At 42.8% G+C, this 20,959-nt stretch overlaps 1 protein-coding gene across 1 annotated transcript in view; it reads left to right on the top strand.

Annotated features, from left to right (window-relative positions):
- BEND7 (BEN domain containing 7) overlaps positions 1–20,682 on the top strand; it is a 47,458-nt gene extending 26,776 nt beyond the window's left edge. The window contains exons 6-9 of the mRNA XM_058022686.1: positions 766–991; positions 5,933–6,052; positions 14,016–14,066; positions 18,767–20,682. Of these exons, the coding sequence (XP_057878669.1) occupies positions 766–991; positions 5,933–6,052; positions 14,016–14,066; positions 18,767–18,828 (459 nt within the window). The 3' untranslated portion in view covers positions 18,829–20,682. The remainder of the gene's footprint in view (positions 1–765; positions 992–5,932; positions 6,053–14,015; positions 14,067–18,766) is intronic.
- Positions 20,683–20,959: the final 277 nt, after the last annotated feature.

The raw sequence follows: 20,959 nt of genomic DNA, 5'->3' as shown, positions 1-20,959 counted from the left end.
GAGAGAAGACTCTTGTGAAATACAGCATGATTTTCTTTTCTCTTCTTCCCCTCCATTTCACCTTGGCACTCACTTAAATCCCTGTGATTTAAGTGTTCACTGTTGAGGATTTTTGTACTGAAATGAACTGTCTGTCTAACATCATCCTCTTCTAAACATGCATTTTGGGACTGTGAAAAGGAGGGACAAATGGATGCTCAGCAAGTGCTGGCTCCAGGGGCAGCCTCAAACTCATCCTGTGCTGATACTCATGTGGGCCATATCTTTGCTGGAAGCCCTCTTGGGAAGCCACATGGATTGGGCCAGAATCCCTGCATTTGTGCTTCTTGGAAGTGCCTGGCTGCCCCACAGCACACTTGTTCACAGCATTTGGCAGTGAAACAAGTCCATTAAATGGTTAGATAAATGTTCAAAAAGCACCACTTTGGAGCACTGCTCTGTGATGATCCTGTGCTTTGCTGTTATTACCCAACATTGAAAGGTATCTCCTGTCTTTTTGTGAGCTGTATGCCTAGAAATGATGTCAGTAGTTGTTAACTTTTACAGACATTAGACAAGGAGTGTGATTGTTTGATTTGCCTTTTAAGGTGCTTATTCACACTGATGGGGTTTGATTTCAATGAATTAGGCTGCTGTGGTCCTGAATAGCTGAGAAAAGATTGATGGTTTGATGAAGTGATTGTAAAGTCTCACCAGATGCATGATTGAAGTAAAATAATGTCTTTGAATGCTCGTTTAATTAAAACATTTGTATTCTTTTGGTAGCCAGAAGTGCAACTTGCAGAAGGCTTTGATGTCTTCATGCCAAAATCACAGCTGGACTCTATACTATCAAACTACACTCGCTCAGGAAGTCTGCTCTTTAGGAAGCTGGTCTGTGCATTTTTTGATGACAAGACTTTGGCTAATTCTTTACCAAATGGCAAAAGGAAAAGAGGGCTCAATGACAACCGGAAAGGACTAGACCAAAATATTGTGGGTGCAATAAAAGGTATGTTTGCTGCTTTCTTTCCTATGTGTAATTAGAACATATTCTCAGCTAAGGGGATTAGAATTTCTGACGTGTGTTAGGTCTATTAAAATATGCAGTCTTATTTTTATTCCCTTTCATTCACTTGTTAAAAATAGCTTCTACAGGGACAGCTTGTGGTAATTTTAAGCCAGTGATCCTGGTTTCTGAAGTCAGGCTCTAAGGTTGGAAACTCAGTGTTCATGTAAGATAATTATTTTTTTCCCCCAGATATCAGAGATGCAAAGAAATCTTGAAAATATAATGACAGTGTAACTGATACACTTCAGTCAAGGTTCTGAGTCTTGCGCTTTATTTGACTGTGTCTGCTCTGTAAATTTTTCAGTAGTTGGTGGCTGGATTGGGGAGAGATGGAGAAAGATAATACTGGCATGAGATTAGTTTGATGCTCATAAATGCAGTGGTCTCCTCTTGGGGGAGCAAATTTCTTGGTGTGAGCACCTTTTGCTGGTGGATTTTTCCTAGCAGTCACTGCTGTCTAGCTTCCAGAAGAGCACATGTTCCTTCAAACTCTGTGATGACAGCATATAAAGAGCTGATATTATTAGGCCAGAGTTTCTGAACTAGATTCTATTTTGAAATCTGATATTGTAGGGACAATACCCACATTACCAAAAGACAGGCCAAAAATAAGCTCTAAGAGTGGAGCTTATTTTAGAGGCTGTGACTTGTTCTCAGGTACAGATTGCTAACTTAGGAGACACAGGGCAATAAGAAGAGCTTCTCTGAGTCCATTGGCAGCAAAAGGAGGCAGGAAAATCTTCTGCAACCACCTCTGCCAACTTTTGGGCCCCTCTCCCCATGAAAGAAAGCCATTGACAAACTGGCTTGAGTCCAGTGGAGGGACCACCAAGACTTAGGACTTCACCACTTCCCTGCTCCAGTATCAAATGAGGGCAGGCTGAGAGAACTGGAGAGAGGATGATTCAGGAGAAACTTCACTGCTGTTCACAGCTGCCTAATGGGATAGTGTGGACAAGTGGAGTCAGACCCTTCTCAGATGCACAAGAGGCACTGAACACATGGAAAATTGCAATTTGATAAGGAGAAACATTTTCAACATAAGGGCTGAGCAGTGCAGTAGGTGCTTAGAGGGGCTGCAGGACCTCCACCCCTGGAAATACTGAAAATGTGACTGGTCACAGGCCAGAGCATTATGATCTATTTGGCCATGCTTTGAGCAGCAGGCTGGGCATGGAGGCCTTCAGAGGACCCTCTCAAGTGTGCAGTTCTGCAGCAAAGTGTGTGCTGTGCCTATGTCATAGTCCTAATGTATCTTACAGAGCAGCTGACAGACTTTTTACAGTTATGCTTGTATTTAGGTTTAAATCACAAACACTGTTTTGTACCTTCTTTTCTTGAGCTCAGTAATCTGCAAAAATCTGTCTGAATTCTCTCTATCTGTATCTCATTGTTTTTTAAAAGCTTTAATGAATAAGTTAAATGAAAGAAAGAGGAGTTCAAAATTGCTTCAAAAAAACCCACTCTACAGCACTTGATAAATGTTTTACAGTAAATGCAACAGGACTACTGAAATAGCAGCTGGTACACACTGCTGAGAGTGATGTTTCTCACACACTGCAGAGAGTGATGTTTCTCAGCAGCTGAGATTGTACTAGTGGAGCAAATTCTGAGGCTTGGCTTAACCTCTTCCCTTGAGTTTAAGAGAAGAAAGAAGAGACTTGTAGTTCCAACAGAAAAATTTAATCTGTGATGGTACTACTGGGTACCACTGCCATAACAGGGATCTCTATTGGCATTTACAGTATTGCCCAAATGCTGCTGCCTGATCCCTGATAGGGAAGCCTGTCCCTAAAAGCTGTGATGGGGTAAAGATGCCAAGGTCTGATGTCCTGTGGGTCCTCACTCAGTGTGGCTCCAATAGCACCCTTCTTCCCTCCAGGGAGCTGGGCTGTCACACACTGTGGTTTCATTTATTCCAAGAAATAACTGGGCCACTATGAAATCTCTACAAGAACAACATCATGTTGTTTGCATTACTATCATTAGGACATTCTTCTACCACGTGCCCAGACATCCTTTAGTGGCACTTTCAGTCCCTTTCCATGATACAAAAAGCTACATTAATGACAAAAATGGGCAGAGAATTTAAAGGAGGGACTGTTTGCTTGAAAATCACTCTTCCTGTCTGAAAACATTTTCACTGCTGTCCTTAAAAGTAATTTAATGCTTCTGCAACAGAATGATTAGCCAGGGAGCAATTCTCTCTTCTGGCTTTGGGTATTCAGTGGCACTTGTATCAGTTGCAGTGTTTCTCCTGGGCAATCAGCTTCTCTTGTGAGTCTTCTACTCAGAACTATGGGGAAAAAAGATGAAAAAATAAAACTAGTCAGAAGCACTTGTTTTTCCTTTGATTTGTTGACTAGAAATTCAGCCAGTGAAATCCTTCCCTGCAGAAATCAATGAGCTGTGTTCAGATATAAGTGTGATGTGTCCCTCAGGGATCCATAGTGGGACCAGTACAATGTAATATTTCCATCCATGACAAAGACTCTGGTTTGTAGGGCACCCTCAGCAAGTTTGCAGATGACACCAGGCTGAGTGGTGTGCTTGGTTGACAGGAGGGAAGGGATGCCATCCAGGACCTTGGCAGGCTGGAGGAATGGGCCATGTGACATCCTGGTGCTTAACAAGACCAAGTGCAAGGTGCCCAATCTGTGTCAGGGCAATCCCAGTGTCAGGATAGACTGGTGGATGAAGGGATTGAGAGCAGCCCTGCAGAGAAGGACTGGGGGGTACTGGTAGACAAAAAATCCACAAGAACTGTGGCCATGATTCTGTGCCTCTGCTCCACTGGGGTGAGACCCCACCTGCAGAGCTGCACCAGCTCTGGGGGCACAGCACAGGAGGGACAGGGACCTGTTGGAGCAATTCCAGAGGAGACTGCAGGATGGTCAGAGGGCTGGAGCACCTCTGCTATGGAGACAGGCTGAGAGATCTGAGGTGGTTCAGCCTGAAGAAGAGAAAGCTCTTAAAGCAGACCTTATTGTGGCCTTTTAATATAAATAAATAAATAAATAAATAAATAAATAAATAAATAAATAAATAAATAAATAAAATAATAATAATAATAATAATAATAATAATAATAATAATAATAATAATAATAATAATAATAATAATAATAATAATAGTAAAGGGGCTTTAAGAAAGATGAGGATGGATATATTACCAGAGCCTGTAGTGACAGGACAAAGAGACAGTGGCTTTAAACTGAAAGAGGGTACATTTAGTTGGACATCAGGAAGCCTTTTTTTTTTTTTTTTGATGATGATGGGACTCTAGGAACAGTTTTCCCAGAGAAGCTGTGGGTGCTCCAGCCCTGAAAGTGTTTAAGATCAGCTTGGACAGGGCATTGAGCAATCTGAGGAAGTGCAAGATGTCCCTGCTTATGGCACTGGGGTTGGACTAGATGATCTTTGAAGTCCCCTTTAAATTCAAGCCAGTCTATGTTTCAGTGGGAGAGGGTCTGTTAATACCATACAGCTTGAGTGGACTGGAAAAGGCAGGTCCCAATTCTTGGGCAGGTCCCAATTCTCCTGCCTCCTTGCTGCTGCATTCCCATTCCTTTTTGTCCTGTTGTTATTTCTCTAAGCACACATTGAGCAGTTGCCTGCTTTAAGTAAGTAGGAGTCACAAGTCATTGATCAGGTGCCCATTGTGTCAGATACCACAAGGATTCAGAAGGGAAAGATTATTTCTACCTTCACAAAGATGATGTTTGTTGCAAATCAAGCACTGTGAATGTCTGGGGATGTGTTGACTTCTGTGGGCAGCCCTCAGAGTTGGTCTGATGTCCTTGTAGATCAGAGTGCACAGCAAAGTGTTGCTGATGCCTGCCTTGCCATGGTTTTGTGAAGCTGTTAGCATGGAAAGAGTTTTGGTTCTCTTATAATTAGCAGGTAGTGCTGCTTCAAAGTGTGTGTATAAAAATAATGATTTTTTTTTTGTTGTTGCCTGTTTCCCAATCCCATTTGTGTGGTACTTATTCTCAAGGATTACAAATCCCTTGAGCTGGGACCAGCTTTCTCTCTTTTTTTGCCAGTCATAATTGGGCACTGGGCTCTGAGACCTCTGACCAAGTTTACAATAGCAATACTAACAGCAAGAATAGTTTTTCTATTTCTGCACTTATTTATTTTTTGCATACCTCTCAGTTGCATGATGAAAATCAATTGCATCAGTTTCACTCCATTTAGAATTCTGTATTTTTGGTATAACACTGTTAGATTTGTTGAAAATATGGATTTAAAGATAATGTTGACTCTCTCTGTACCTTTTTTACAAAACACAAAATTGGACCTGTAGGGTATTATTTTTCTCAGTAATAGTGCCTTTTTGTTTTAGTAGCTTTATAAAAACTCTATTCCATCTGGTTTGGCAGCATAAAAACTGTGGAGATTTCCACAGAGGTGAGACTTTACTCTTTCATGACTTTGCCTGCAGCCTTAGGAGCCTGACCAAGAGGCCACCAAATGACCACATCTTCAGTTCTCTATCTGTACCATATGGCAGCCAGCATTAACAAGTGCCTGCCACATCTGAAACTCAGTTCTAAATGCACTGTTATTTTTCTGTAATCATTTGTGTGAATTTCATGAAGACATCAGGTGTAGAACATTTCTCTGGGACAGGCTTTTATATGCAATAATGATTTCATTCCTGTGATATTCATGCAGCCAAGTCATTTCTGAATGGTGAATTTGTGAAACACTGAGTTGGGCTTTAGTCTCACCATCCTACATTTGTGAGAATAAATCCTCCATTAAAATTCTGTTTGATAATTGAATAATTTCATATATTTTGATTAACAACCTCTCCCAACTCCTTTTCTCCATTTTTGGTGACATGTTTCAAAAATCTGGTATCTTTTTATTTCAGTCTTTACAGAAAAATACTGCACTGCTAACCATGTGGATAAACTTCCTGGTCCTAGGGACTGGGTCCAGATTCTTCAGGATCAAATTAAACTTGCAAGAAGACGATTAAAAAGAGGCTCAGGTATGTATAAAAATATGAGTTACAACATGTGAGTGGAAGATTAAAAGCTTAGAGTCTTTGTATCCACAGAAGTATTTTTCCTGTTGACTGTAGAGTTGTACTTAGAAAATTAGAACTCTTCACACTTTAGCAGGTTTTGTGGGTTTGGAATGGTAGCAGGTTTAGGAGCTGTCTCTACAGACAAGTTTGAGTGTTTCTCAAATGTTGTCTCCTTTCCTTTATTATCCAGACTCTTCTTGCCAGAAATTAGCTGATCCATCCAGGGTTGCAAGTAGAAGTTTTTTAATTCTGTGTTATTTATTCTGACAAGCCACTGACTGTACTGTTAAGACATAACCCAAGTGACCTTTCCCTCTAAACTGTATGTGTCTGGAAGAATAGATGAGTCTTCTCACATTCCTTGTGAAAGAATCAGAAAAAAAAAAAAAAAAACCAAAACAAAAAAAGAAAAGGCAGCCACCCACCCTGGTTGTGCCAGCAAGGCTCTGCAATACGTGGGAGGCAGCTTGCCAGCAGTGACAGGTAATCTAGGCAGGGTTTTGCTGCAAAGCTGCTCAGCCTGGGCTGGGATAACCTGGATGCTTGGGACCAGCCTGCAGCGAGCTCAGTGCTGAGCTTTCACCCTGACAGCACCTGGCTCCTGAGCCCTCAGTGTGCAGCCTGGAAATCCCAGTGGGGTTCTTGGGAAAGCAGTGTTACTGATTAGGAGACATGTAATTACCTTACCAACCATAGCTAGTCTCCTTCCCATCTTCATCCCTCCAGTCCTACAAGGGCTTTCTCCACACGAGGCTTCACTTCCCCTTTCTCAGCCTGCAGGTTTCTTAAGGCCCTCTCAGGGTTGTATTTCTTGCCCTGGGTATATCTGACACTGCTGTCTGAGGCACTTCACTTGTGCCACCTCCTTAAACACAGTCCTTTGCTGTTCCTGTATTTAGCTGCCTGCCTTTTCCCCTCTTCCCTTCTGCCCATCAGCACAATTAAGTGCCTGTTAGCATCCATGGGATGGGAAACCTGATGGCTCCTCAGGGGATGCTCACCCTGGTGGTGAGTGAGACCACAGGAAATGTCCTCCCCATCTCCCTGTCTCACAGGGCCAACCTTTTCTGTCCAGAGCTGCATTTCTGAAACACACACTTAAGGCTGGCATCTGAAATCATTCTCCACAACATTATTAATGCCAGGAGGGAAAAGCATAAGACAGAGGAAAATGAGAAACACCCAGAGACAGAAATAACACAGGGGGAGGACAAAAGTGCAGATTATTCAGTAGCATAAGCTTCCCAGGGTAGAGAAACAAACCAGCACTGGCCTTAAAAAGGGTTTCTTGTGTGTTGGGGGAGGGAGGACAGAGGGATATGAGATAATCTTGTTAAAGGCAGTGTCAGATTACTGGTGTTGTACAACAGGATTGTTTTCTGCCCCTTCCAAAGCTGCCTTTGGGCCTCCCCAGGACCAAAGGGAGGGTGGAAGTGGGATGTCAGGCTACAGTAGGGTGAAGGGTGCAGTGCAGGATGTGGGGATCAGAGGGTCCTTGGGTTGTCTGTACAAGATCCCTCAGGAAAGAGGATTGACCTAATTTTGTTTTGATTTTTATTTTCTTTCATCCTTTTTTATTTGCTTTTCTTCTTGCCTCCGCAGGATATTAATTAAAATGACAATGACATTCAGCTTTTGCTTTTCAAATGGGGCCACCTCTATCTCTGGTCCTTGCTCAGGATGGCAGAATCTAAGCAGAGGATATTGTATGTAAGCTAGCAAGACTATGAAGGAAAACAAGTGAAGCTGAGTAGTGTGCCAGAATCAGATAGCTCCCCTGTCTGTGCTGCAGAGGGAAGGTAACTTGTTCACCCCTGTGTGGATGCACAGTGAGCAGCAGTGCACCTAGCAGCCCCTCAAGTTTATTTGTTGAAAAATCCCCAGCACAATACCTAGATTGGTAGAAAAGCTCTTTTTTGTGTGCTCTTTACTGGCCAATCCCTGAAGTGCCCCAGTTTCTCTCTGACGTGGCCACAGGCAGACATGCTGTTTTCAGTGTGTCAGGAGTGGCTGAACACACCACTGGCACCTTCCCAGCCACTGCCATCTCCTCTGGTGGCTGTAGCCAGCCCAGCCTGACCTTGCACTGGAGCTAAGAAGTTTCCCAGGCCTTTGTGACAGCAAAACAGTAGATGGGAACAGAGAGGCAGGAGCAGACAGCTGGTTGCAGTAACATCCTCATGTTGTTGAAATAAGATTTGTTGGTACTTTCCTGCTACAATTTTGAGCTTCTGATATGAGGAATCTAGAGCTGACCAGGCAACAGATCCATCTATTCCTGTAGTTTGTGTCCAGCATTGGCTGTTGGCTGATGCCTGGGGAGGTCTGTAGGACCAAGGGAAGGATGTTGTGGTGTTTGGTAGGGTAGACTCTCAGCCCTCAGCAGCTTTATCCTGAAATAGATCTAGTGATGTTGGAATTATGCACAATTTCTCTATTTATTGTGAAACCATGCCAAAATTGTGTGTAATTTAGAGACCAAAACAGGAGTGGAGGGCAAACATGAGAAGCTCTTCCAGGACTTCATGTTGTAAACCTTGGCTTTTAAGTATTTGAAAACTATGGGACTTGCAGCCACTGGGATGTGGGATTCATCACTCTTCTGGTTGAGCTCTTGAGCTCTCCCAGTCTGCCTGTGGCCAGAGGAGCAGAAGCTGAGCAAGTGTCCAGTGTCCATGCTCCCAGGTCATTCTCTTTGAGTTTTGTCTCCTCTTGCTCACTGGAACATGCAGCTGATCCTGTGGGGTAGGCTAAAGTGCCCAAAGAACAAATCTGAGCCACCAATTATCCAACTTCACCCAGGACTTTCTGACCCAATGTGTCTCCCTGGTGCTTGATCTCATTATTTATCTGCATCAGTTCCTGGTTTGTCATAATGCACAGGCTTTATATGGGCAAAGCTTAAGATGATCCATTTATTTCAGAGGTCACAAGACAACTTTTTAGTCAGCACTGTGTTGGGCTAAATTTTAATAGCAGAAGTATTTAAGAGGAGGGACAGGCTTTTCATCCTGCTTGCCTTCCCCCAAACCATTCAGTGCATCCTCTGATGAGTTTTTCATTTCAAACCAGACAGTAAGACACTGCATTCATGAGCAGCCTTCTCCACTTTATCCTGTGGAACATTATTTCAGTCTGAAAATGTAAATCCTGCTCTATCTTTCAATTACAGTAATAATTTCAGAGAATTCTATCAAACAACTGGGGTGGATCTGCTTTTTGTAGCCCCTTCTATAGGGTGTACTCCCATGAGTGTTTCCAAATTAAATGAAATTATGATCACTAGATCATAGATGCTGCCCAGCTTCAACCTTATTTACCATATTTGGCTCATCTCCTAGAATTAGGGACTGAAAAAGCTCCTTATTTCAAAAGCTAATAAAAAAAACCACTTAAAAAATCTGCTTTCTAGAAAATAGTTCCCCCGTGTAGATTTTGAAAGGTTGTTATCCTAAGCCAAATAAAAAATCATTTACATTCTGAATCAATGACAATATTTTTCATAGCTGGGAATATTCTATTTTTTAAATTTATTTATTTTCCTTCAGCTTGCTCTTAGTTCTTTTAGATTATTGCCTGAGATCTGAGACTTGGGTAGTGTTTTTTTATTTGTTAGATCTGAGAATAAAGCTGCCGCTGCCATTAAATTTTTATTGGCCCTGTTCAGTCTTTTCAAAATTTCACAAGTTAGCTGTCACAAAGGGGAGAAGAGACTGTGAGGTTAATGTTACAAACAGATGTTATAATTAAAATTAAAGATATGATAATATTCTTCAGCCTTGACTGCTGGTCCCATGTCATGCCAACAGCAGAGCATAGTGGAGCACAGCTTCGTGATGCCAGGTCTGTCTTCTCCCAGAGGAGGAGCTGAACTGTTTTGGTGGATGGGATGGGATGGGATGGGATGGGATGGGATGCAAAGTTGCCCTGGAAGGAAAGAAGTCAAAGGAAGTGTGTGTGCATGGGTTTCCCCTCTCAAAGCAGCATGAATTACAATGCAAACTGCCTCATAATTTACAGTGCTGGGCTTGCCCCAGCGTGGTCCCTTCACCCTGCACAAGAGAACACGAGCAGGTGTGTGGTGGCCTTGCCAGTGGCAGCTCACAGGGACACAGTCAGCCATTATCACAGAGATCTTACATGGGGAAAATCAGAGGGAGCTGGCTGGCTGTTCCTGTCACCTCTGTGCAGGCACTGCATTCGAGCCTTTTGATTACTAAACTCTCCATCCATTAATAAGCAGCAGGTCAGGGTTCACACATCTCCCACAGTAAGTTCTTCCTCCCTTTTTATGTTTTGAAGAACCCAGGAGCCATTATTCCACAGCAGCTATCCGTGGGAAAGCTGATGCTGTGGGGTAATATGTAATAACAATAATGTGTAAATTACCACAGTGTGGGATTCCTGGGGCTGTCCTGTGCAGGATGATCCTTGTGGGGCTGGATGATCCTTGTGGGTCCCTTCCAGCTCAGGATATGCTGTGATTCTGTTCTAACACTGCCACAGTGATGAGCTGTTCATGCCAAGTGATTATTTGTGCTTAACCTGGAACCTTGGATTGCCTGACTCCTTAAAGGAAAATACAGCAGTTTTGGAAAACATGCTGAAAATTATTTAAATGAATTGCATGCCATGATGCTTCATCCTTTAATTGTTTTTTAAAATTAACATTACTTTGTTGCAGTGTAAAATAGTGGGGAAGGAGGAAAAAATTATTTTTATTTATTATTTTTCCCTGGGAATATGCTTTTCTCCCATGTCCTTGTTCAAACTGCTGCTTCCATTGTTTTGCAGGAGGTTTTTTACTTGTTCCCATTTTTCTTCAGCTTTCTGATTCCCTGGTTTCTGCTTTTGACACAGTATCTACATGCTGCAAGAGATTAGGTTGATTTTTGCTTAGCAATACAGACAGGGCCAGGAAGGATGTAAGATGAAGTGCAGCATGTGGTATATAGTGTGTTTGTGGCCAGTATTTTAGATAAAAACCAGCAATAATAAAATAGTAACTGCTGTATTCAACTTCCCAGCCCTGAGCACATGTGTACTTCTTTCCAGGAAAGCAGCAAGTGTACATGAACAGACAGACATGCACCTCAGAAGCCACACAATCTGGGGGGAATCTAGGGAAATGATTACCAGCATTATTTTGCAAGGTCTGCAGCACTCTGTCTAAGCAAAGGACAGAGAGGAGGCTCTGAGTTCCCACAGTAGACTCTCTTCCTGCTTGCCTTGTCTTGAAAGCTGGCCCAGGACAGTGAGTTTTGGCTGGCAGTCTGTGGGTGTGGTTGTCAAAGGCAAACCTTCCTTTCTTCTTGGAATGACATGTAAGAGACTGGTGGTTTATACCCATGTTAGGAGGTCGAGATGTTTGCCATCCCCCTGTGTTATTTCCAGCTTCACCTGGAGCTGCAGTTACACATCCAGTTCCATAAAACAGATCCTGGCAGCTGCTGAGAAGAGTGAGTAGCTCTCTGGGCATCTGCTGTGCTCCCACTCCCTTGCTGGCACTGGCACAGGCATTCCTGTGGCCATGTTGTCAGTTTTTAACTGGATCTGATCTTGGTGACTGTATAAACATTTGTGCTGGCATGAGGAATGAGACTGGAACAATTGGTGGAGAGCTGAACCTCATTTGTCAGTCTTCTGCCATATTAAAATGGCCAGGTAACTTCTGGTTCTGTAGAGTTGGAGACTCAAGTCCTTACCTCCTGGAAGTTCCTTGTTTCCATTTGTTTCTTTCTGTATTATTGCTTTCCTCTGGTGTAGGAAGAGTTAGGCAGAAAGGTGGCCACATCTCTGGATCTACTTTACAAATTGCTGCAGAAATTTCTAGAAAAGCTGTCACTACAGTGGGCAGCCCATTGGCTGATATTCATAGAGGAAAGGCTCTCCAGTCCTTTGCCAGCACTCAGATCCAGCTTCCCCCTTTTTCATAGCTTGGCTCCCTTTTACCCAAGAGGGCAGATGCAGCTTTGTCCTTGTATGCTGAGTTGTGCCACAGAATCACCTGGTGCAGGTTCTTTTCACAGCATTGCTGGAAGTTGGCCTCAGACTGACAGGATTTTTAAAGCCATGTAAATCCCATTGGTGAGTTTTGCCTTCTCATTGCACCATGCTGTCTCCTCCCTTGCACATCCAATCCTTCCACCACTGAGAGTCTGGTCCAGGTTCAGACCTGCCTAGGTGATCTCTTCCCATTTAGTTCCTTCCAAAATTCAAGGTTTTCACAGTGAGCTGTACCAGGCACTGAATTTGTGGCACCTTCTCACAGAAAGCAGAGAAAAGTCTCAATTCCACTGAGTCACTTGCAAGTCTGTGCCATGAATTTATCGGGGCTCTGCATTTAAACCTTTTGTGGGAGGAAAGCTGCCTGATAATAGGGTTTTAGTTTGTTTTTGTTTTCTTTGGTTAATTTTGCAGAACTGAGAGCATATAGCTAAAAACTAACCTGACATCCAGGCATGTGGGAGAGACAGCACTCCCTTGGACCAGGGATGGAGAGACAAGGGTTGGGATTACATTAGAAAATTAATGTAGATGAGGAGCTGGATTAGACATTATCATCATGAAGGCAACAACTGAACATCCTCATGTGCAGAGCCATGATAAAGATGATCAGAACAGTTAGCTTAGTCTCAAGTGGGAGGTGAACTGAATTGCTTAGTTTATCTCTAGCCTTGGTTTTGATCCCTGTGGGTATTGTGCAGTGAATGGATGTGAGCAGATATACATCCACCACACTGACCTTGTACATTGTAGTTCATAGGACAAGGAATGATTATTTTAAAGTACAACATGGTTGATTTAGATTAGATACAGGGAAGAATTTTTTACAATTTTTTACACTGGCACAGGCTGCTCAGAGAGATGCTGGATGCCCCATCCCTGGAATTATTCAAGGGCAGGGCTCTGAGCAACCTGATCTAGTTGAAGCTCTCTGCCTGCTAATTTCAGGAGGGTTGGACTGGGTGACCTTTAAGATCCCTTCCAACCCAAACTATTCTGTGATTCAGTGATAATGGGCTTGTCCTGTATGACCACACCTCATTTGCTGAAGTGCTCTCAAAGATCTCATTGTGCTTCAAAGGCCTTAAATATCATGCTGCAGTGCCAAAAGACAAAGGTAATAGGATTTTGAATAGGGCTTGTTTAGGTTAGGCACGGATTTCCTGTTACACACCTTTGATTTACTCAGGGTTCACATGCACGTCCCAGGTACTAGAGCCTAACAAGTCCCTGCACATCTGCTGAGTGAGGCAAGCTATGTCTGTGCATTCCCTTGGCCTCTGGCAAACACAAAATGAACAAATTAGGCTTTTAGCCTCCCTTCACCGTGGGCCAAATTAAGTCAAATGCTCTTGCATAAGCTGTGGGTTGAAAGCATGTGTGTATATACACATTAATTGCCAGTGCTTTTTTAATTACACTGGGCACCCACCTGCGTTTTTGAAGACACTTTGCCCTAGTAAATCTGTCCCCTGCAAAGTGGGCTTGCCTGTGGTCATGGGTTTGGGTGCAGAAATGGGAGTGTTCCTTTCCCTGCAGCCATCAGATGACTGTGGGTGGGTGGAGTTCAGCCTGCAAGGCTCTTCCTCTAAGGACCGCTGGGGACTTTTCTTGTGACTTTATCAAGTGATAACAACTCCTCTTATCATACAGACATCCTGAAACCTGAAAAAGAACAAATGTTACTCCATCCCATTGCTGGTACAATTGCTCCTTAATACCCAACTCCCTCTTCCAAGTTTGCATTTTATTATATGACCTTTTCCTCCAAGCAGTGAGTTTTTAACAGAGCACTTGCAAATTTGCAGCTGAGGAAAGTAGATAGAAAATGCAAAATCACTTCACAGTCTGCAGCTTTTTAATCACATTCCCATATTCAGTAAAAGTAATGAGATTTCTTGTTTATATTTGTAATCAGCAGAGGCAACTGACTGTGATGAGAAGCCGGACATTTCTCTACTACAAACAGGTAAAACGCATTAAAATTTTTATCAGTCTTCCATATGTGTTTTTGTTTATTTATGGCACAGAAGCACTTTTCAATAATCCTGACTTGCCATGTACAGCTGGGTAATTGCACATAGGACTCTGCTATCTAAAGTTTTGAATGGTCTGTGTTAAAAAACAAATGCATCAGAATTGTACAATTTTCCCCTCAATTTCATATTCATAAAACCTCAAGGTCCATGGGAGCAGCTAAACCTAATAAGGCCTCTAAGTTACACTTCTTATGCCAGGTAGTGACTTGTGCTCATCCCTGATATTTCTGGGAGTATTTTTTATCTCTTAACAGAGTTATTGGTAGGGACAAACACAATCACTTGTAGTGTCACATCTGTTGAGTTGTTGGTGGTATTAGCCATAATATCTTGGACTCACAGAAGGATTGCAGACATTTTTACATGCTAGTTAAGTGTTAGTTTACTTATTCTTGAAGTGCAGCCACCCTGCCTTAAAAGCCTGACAATTGCTATGCAGCAGCTTGGCTGTGCAGCTGTGTAGAGTGGGAAATAACATTTTTCCACACTGTTGAATTTGGTGCTGAAATCACCAGACTGAGACTGAAATTTGAAGCACCCTCACATTAAGAGTTGGCCCATCAGTAGGTGCCATGATGGTAGGAGCTGAGCTGCCATCCTCTGAAAATCCAGTGGGGCCAGAGCCTGCATTTCAAAGTCTGTAATGTCACTGAGATGCTGCTTCTTATCCCAAAGGAGAGAGGATCTTGGGCAGACAAATAACGTCATCGATTATAGTGCGGTTTTGTGTTATTTCATTTAACAACAAAGGGTGGTTGGAGCTCAGCAATGCCACTGCTGGAAGAGCAGGACAGGGCTGGTACTGGGTTTCTGAGCACACCACACTGTACCTGACAGCTGTGGGGAGCACGGGAGACTCCTGGTGCCCATCACAGATCCGTCTCCTGTGCCAGCACTCCCTAATCTCTCTTGCACGAGGGCTGCCGGAGGAGCTTTCACACGGCGCCGCTGTGTGCTGGAGCAGCAGCTGCCAGCCGTGGAGCACGTGCAGTTACTAAGGAATAGGAGCAGCAGAGCAGTTGGGAGGACAAGCAGCTTTAGTCTGGCTCTGGCAGGGACCCAGGGGGGGCTGGGAGCACACGCTGCCTGGGAGCTGCCATCCTGCTTTCCTGCTCAATAACATGGCAGGCTGCGGCTGGGATGAAAGGTGCAGGAAGCTCTGCTTTGAAAGGTCCCTTCCAAGCAACATCCTGTTGGTTTCTTTTATCAGGGAGGGAAGCAATTCCGCTCCCTTCCCTAATAAAGGTTGTTAATGTGTGTGGTGTTATCTCCTCATTGCTCTGGAGCAGAATGAACAGTTTGCTGTGGGTTTCTTGGAGCAGTTTCTGTAGTCACTGCTCAGGTTGTACATCAGGGTTGGAGATGAACGTGCTGGGATGGTAGTGGTAGAGAAGGCGACTCCCTTTCCACTCCACTGCAGATCACCCCTGTGGTCTGCTTGCTTGTACACCTTTGAGCATCCATGCATGCAGCTTTGGAGCTGAAATGCTTGTGTGTGATGTGTACTGCTCCACACTACCTGTGGAAGGATGCCTAAATAAACCACGCTGCAGTTTGCACTGGGGGGGAGGTGATGCTCACAGGCTGTGAGCCAAGAATTTGACTCACACCCATTATTATATGTGTGCCAGTGCCTCTTTATAGGACAGATCTGTGTAATATCATACTGTTGTTGGAAGCAGATTATTTAAAGTGATACACAGACAGTATAATGACAGTAATCATGAGACAGAACCAAAATATAGCTGCTTTGCATCGAGGAATCTAGCAAAAGAGGTGTAATATGATTTTTACAGAGGTCTTTTCCTGTTTTAGTACAGCTGGTTTTACAAAAGGGTGCTTGACAGGTTCTTTAAAGAGAGTCTGCATGCAATTTATTCAGCTGTCTTCTCTGTTTAGCTTGAAAAACCTTTGGGGAAAAGTCTCTCTGACTGTGTTTGTGCAGTGCCTCATGCCATGGGCCTTGGTTGCAGATGACAGCTAATACCAGATAAATCATGGCCTCAGGTATTAGGGAAAATTTCTTCCCCAAAAGGGTTGTTGAGCACTGGGACAGGCTGTCCAGGGAAGTGGAGGAGTCACAGTCCTGGGAGGTGTTGAAAAGATGGGTAGATGGCACTTGGGGATGTGGTTGTTGGTGGACTTTGCAGTGCAGGATCTTAAGTATCTTTTCCAACCTAGCTGATCCTGTAACTCTGTGATCAGTGGTTAAGCTGGTGCTTTGGTGTAATAAAACCAGAGTGAATGGGGTTGGTTGAGGGGATCTTGCAGGAGACTGGATGGGGAGAAAAGATAGAGGGATATGGGAGCTATGCATGAACACTTCCTCTCTTGATCTTCAATAGCTGAACAAACTGTGAAGCAAAAGCACCCAGGGAGAAATATTTAAATCAGTGATAAGCACTGATGCCAAAAAACAAGGAAAATCTCAGATGCCTTAAATCTGCCTTTCCAGCTCTGTCAGTCCTGCCTGTGACACCAATGGCATTATGAAGGAGATCTGGGCATATGTGGACTATCACTGCTGGAATGTCTCAGTCTGTATGATTTTGGATTGTAGCCTCTGGCTGACACTTCATTTGGGACACCTCAGTCAGAGGTGTGGTTGCTCTCACCTCTCTCCATCACTGGTGGGAAGAGAGCTGCTTCCAGAGGGAAGGCCAGGGCAGCTGCACTTGTGTTTGGAGGTGTCTCTCTTTTGGTGCCAGCAGGACCAGGCTCTGAGTGCAGGTAATTGGTGCCAGTGCCCACAGCCAGGTCTGAAGCAGCTCCCTCTGTGCCCACAAACAGCAAAGTCCTGGGATTTGAGGAGAGCAGGGGATGTTTTGTTTTCAGAAACCTCTTTTGGAACTCAAAAGCCTGGTAAAAATAATGAAGCTGGAAAAGCCTCATAAAGCTAAGACATTTTTCCCAATTATATTTTAGCACTCCTGAACAGAAATGATGCTCCTGTGTTAAAATCACCCTCTATACTAAGAGGGCCTTGTCTTTAAAGGCTGTTGATTGAAGGGTGTTTAAAGTAAATTGGAAGAACTGTGGCAGTTAAACTTGCTGGGAACTTTGGTTCATTGACAGATAAATCTCAAGAAAGTATTAAAAGAATTGTCCCTAAAAAATGTTACCAAAGCTCAGGTCTCAGAGAGTTCCAGCTTTTGCACCTCAGCAAAGCTGCAGGCTGTGTCCAGAGCTGAGCTGAGACAGATCAGACAGCTCTGGGGGTAATTATCGTGGGCTCAGTGGAAAGGCTGATTAGCTTCTTGGTGATACAGGATACCTGGAGGGTGTGAGATAGATCTTTATCAGGATGAGGATGTGGCACCTTTCAGAGTCTTTCTGTGTAAGATGGTATTGTGAAAAGGCTCATCTTATTTCAGTGTACAATTTACCCAAAGCATTGGGATTTTGTGGTTCAAAGAAAAACAAAAGGAAGGCATAACCTATAAATTCTGCATGTGAGAACAAATATAACACAGCTGCAACGCCTTTTCCTTGAATCCTCATCTTGTAAATTGGATTGGAAAGATGTAGGCAGGTTTAGGGCCATGAGGCAGCACTCCTTACCCGTGCTTTGGACCACAGCCAAGCTGAGAGTTTGTGTAGTTTCTCCACTCTGGGGTTAATTTTGAGATGAGAAAGAATTTTGATATCCCTAACGAAAGCTGCAACACTAACATCCCAATCCTCAGGTCTAGGGGTGATAGAGCTTTGTGAAAAGATGAGAGCAATCTCTTGGTAAAGAAACAGATGATAAGAAAACAGCAACAATCCAATTCTATGTAGGTTGTCTCCTTTTCTCTTGAAATACAATATCAAGAAAATGAAACTTGGGGGAAAAAGAAGAAAAAAAAAAGAAAAGAAAAGGAAAAAAAAAAAAACCTTTTCCAAAACCTTAAATATAAATCCTTTATTGTAATATAAATCTTTATCCTTTCAATGTGTGATTGTATGAGTCTTCCCTTTTCATTGGGATGTATTTGCCTCTTAGGCTGATTGATGTCTGTCTCCTCTTTGCCCTGTGTTCTTAGTGCCCTCGTTGTAATTCTTCTGTCCATCTTTTCATTGTTCTATTTAGAAAAAGCACATTCTTAAAGTGCTTTTTAAAAGATGGGATATAATCATACAGTGCACCTTTTATAAGTGTATGTGTATATATATATTTTTTTTTTTCTCTCTTATATGCATTTAGACTGCTGTGGAGTGGTGGGGGTTTTTACCAAATAAGATCCCAAAGTATGTACTCAAGGTTTAAAATTCATGGGGTGCTTTTTTCACTTCTTCAGAACCTAAACTTCAAAGGGGTGAGCGTAGCAGTGCAGTTTGTGCTGAAGACTAATGGAGTGCTTTACATCTGAAGTGGGCTGCACTGTATGTTGTGTGAAAAACTTGGCTGGCAAATTTTGTATTCAAAAAAATCTATTTAATTTGCTTTTCTTTAGCCAGTTGAGCTCTACTCTAAATGGAATTCAGCAGCACTGCCTGTGTGCACACCAGCAGTTCAGCCTCATCACTAATTAAAATTAAAACTCAAATACATTATTTCCATAATTCTAAAATACTAAATTTTTGTTTCAAATTACTGATACCAGTTACATTTTTTTAACTGATTCCTTCAAACTCTTTCTCCCTTCAGGTAACCTTTTTGACACCACAACAGACCATCTGATAGATGCAAACCCAGATTTTTCAGTTTGAATTTCACATCCTGCATCAGTGTTCTTAGCAGATAGAAACATCCTCTCCTTTGAGCAATGTTCCTGCAAGCTCAGCACAAGAACTTCAGTGTACTACAAGACATGGGCATCCATACAGTTTTTCTTACAAGTCTGTGTATTTTCCATGTAACCTCAAGTAATGAACCACCAGATCTCTTCATTGTTCTTCATCTTAATTAAGATGATTTCCCTCTGCATCCCATGCATTACTGAATTAGCGGGGTACCCACTCTGAGGTCATCCTCCTGCCTGTGTTTCTCCTCCATGATTGTATTTTTCCACATGTTTGTATGCTTGCCAGCAGTGTCTCATCTTAAACCACGAAGAAGTTGTGACTCTTCCTGTCCCCAGGGACCAGGGTGGCCTCTCTCTCCACCATGAACCCTGGGGCCTTAAAGAGCATCTGACTTGGTGAAGCTCTTTGCTTCTGCAGACCCACTTTTCCTTTCCTGGCTGCTGTGGTATCAATGACAGTCACACACAGCTCTGATTAAAATGTCCTTACTGGGTTTAGGAGGGAATAAAGGAGGATTTCTCCCAGCAGTGCCCAGGTTCCTAGTTATAGCAAGGAGAAGCTGTTCCTCAAACAATTTCCCTTGTGTGGTCCTAGTGGGATGGCTCTTGAGCATCTTGGTAGTGCAGATTGCTGGAGGTGGTAATTTTCCCCTCATTGTTGCCCCCAGCTTGCTCATCACCTCAATTTCAAAATGTATTATTTTTCTGTTTTCTAAGAAGAGGGTCTGCTCACTGTGATTTTTCAGCCCCCGAAAACTGAGTATTGGCAACAATACTCACCTATTTAAAAAAAACAAGTCACCTTTCAGCTGGCACTGTATTGATATCTCAGCAGTTAAGACAAGTGAATCGATCACGAAATTGCACTACCCTCTTACACACTGAAAGGGTCAGGTCAGGGCTAAGGTAAAACTGTGTGTGGCCCCTCCTGCAAACCTTCATTTCTGCACCTTTCATCAGCACTAAATTCACTTTAAAAATGTCACAGAGAAATCTGGAAGGTCTTAAGGTCTTACCTGCAACACCTATTGATCACCAGGCAGTTTGAGCACGTGTCCTGCAATTCGAGGGAGAGCTTGCTGGAGCCTTTGCCATTGTGTTTCCTTTCCCTGTGTGTATCTTATCTTAGGTACTTTTTTTATTTTTTGAAACTATTTGGCCTTTGAGTGTCTCAACAGAAGTGCTATTACAGAGTGGGATGGTTTTAAAAATGTTCAACCTCTTTTTTTAACAATCCTAATGCCTGCTTCTCAGGTGTCACAGAATGCCCACAAATAACACTGAAGCCAACGTGAACGGTTTGTTCTGTTGGCACCTGAGAAACCAGGCTCCCAGCTGTTCCCCACCCACCTTCCATGGACTTTTAGGAATGACCATGTTCTCTCTGAAACTGTGGAATAGATTGAATGTGCACTGCAAACCTTAAATTTTGAGTCTTTCCTTCCTTCATGGCTTGGAGTTGCCTGCATTGGGCAGGGGGCACCGGTCCGTTGTGTTGTAACCCTTCAGCAATGAAATCAGCGTTTTTGTAAATTTGGAAGATTGCATTTGTGTTTACTTACTGTGACTACTGTTCAGACTTTCTTCAGAAATCTTTTTATAGGGTTTATTAGAGAGAAGAAAAAAAAATCATTCCATATTTAGGTAAAAATGTCTCAATCTTCTGTATATATGTTTTATTAATATGTAAATATTTAGATATTTTTAAATTACTATGTTCTTAATAAAGCGACAAGGGACTAGTTGTGAAATGGTGTATAACATTGTGTCGTGTTACCAAGCTCTGGGAAATCCTCTTTGTCAGTTCAGAAAAGAAAACCTACAATAAATAACTTTAATTGCAAGTGTGTTCCTGTGTTCTATGCTGGATTCCCATATTTTAGAGGAATTCCTTTGCCACCAGTGGACTACACATAGGAAAACCCTGAAAGTTCCCACCAGGATGCTGTTTTTCCAGCTGGCTCAGCCAGAAACCACACTGGCCTTGCCAATCACAACAACATCTATATCCAATCATGTAATAACTCTTGAGCATTACAAACTGATATGCTTGAAGTCTAATTTTAATTGAATTAGGTGCCTTTATAATCTGCACT

This window comes from Melospiza georgiana, chromosome 4 (assembly GCF_028018845.1).
Source record: "Melospiza georgiana isolate bMelGeo1 chromosome 4, bMelGeo1.pri, whole genome shotgun sequence".
Classification (NCBI taxonomy): Eukaryota; Metazoa; Chordata; class Aves; order Passeriformes; family Passerellidae; genus Melospiza; species Melospiza georgiana.
This window is presented reverse-complemented; position numbering and strand designations above follow the sequence as displayed.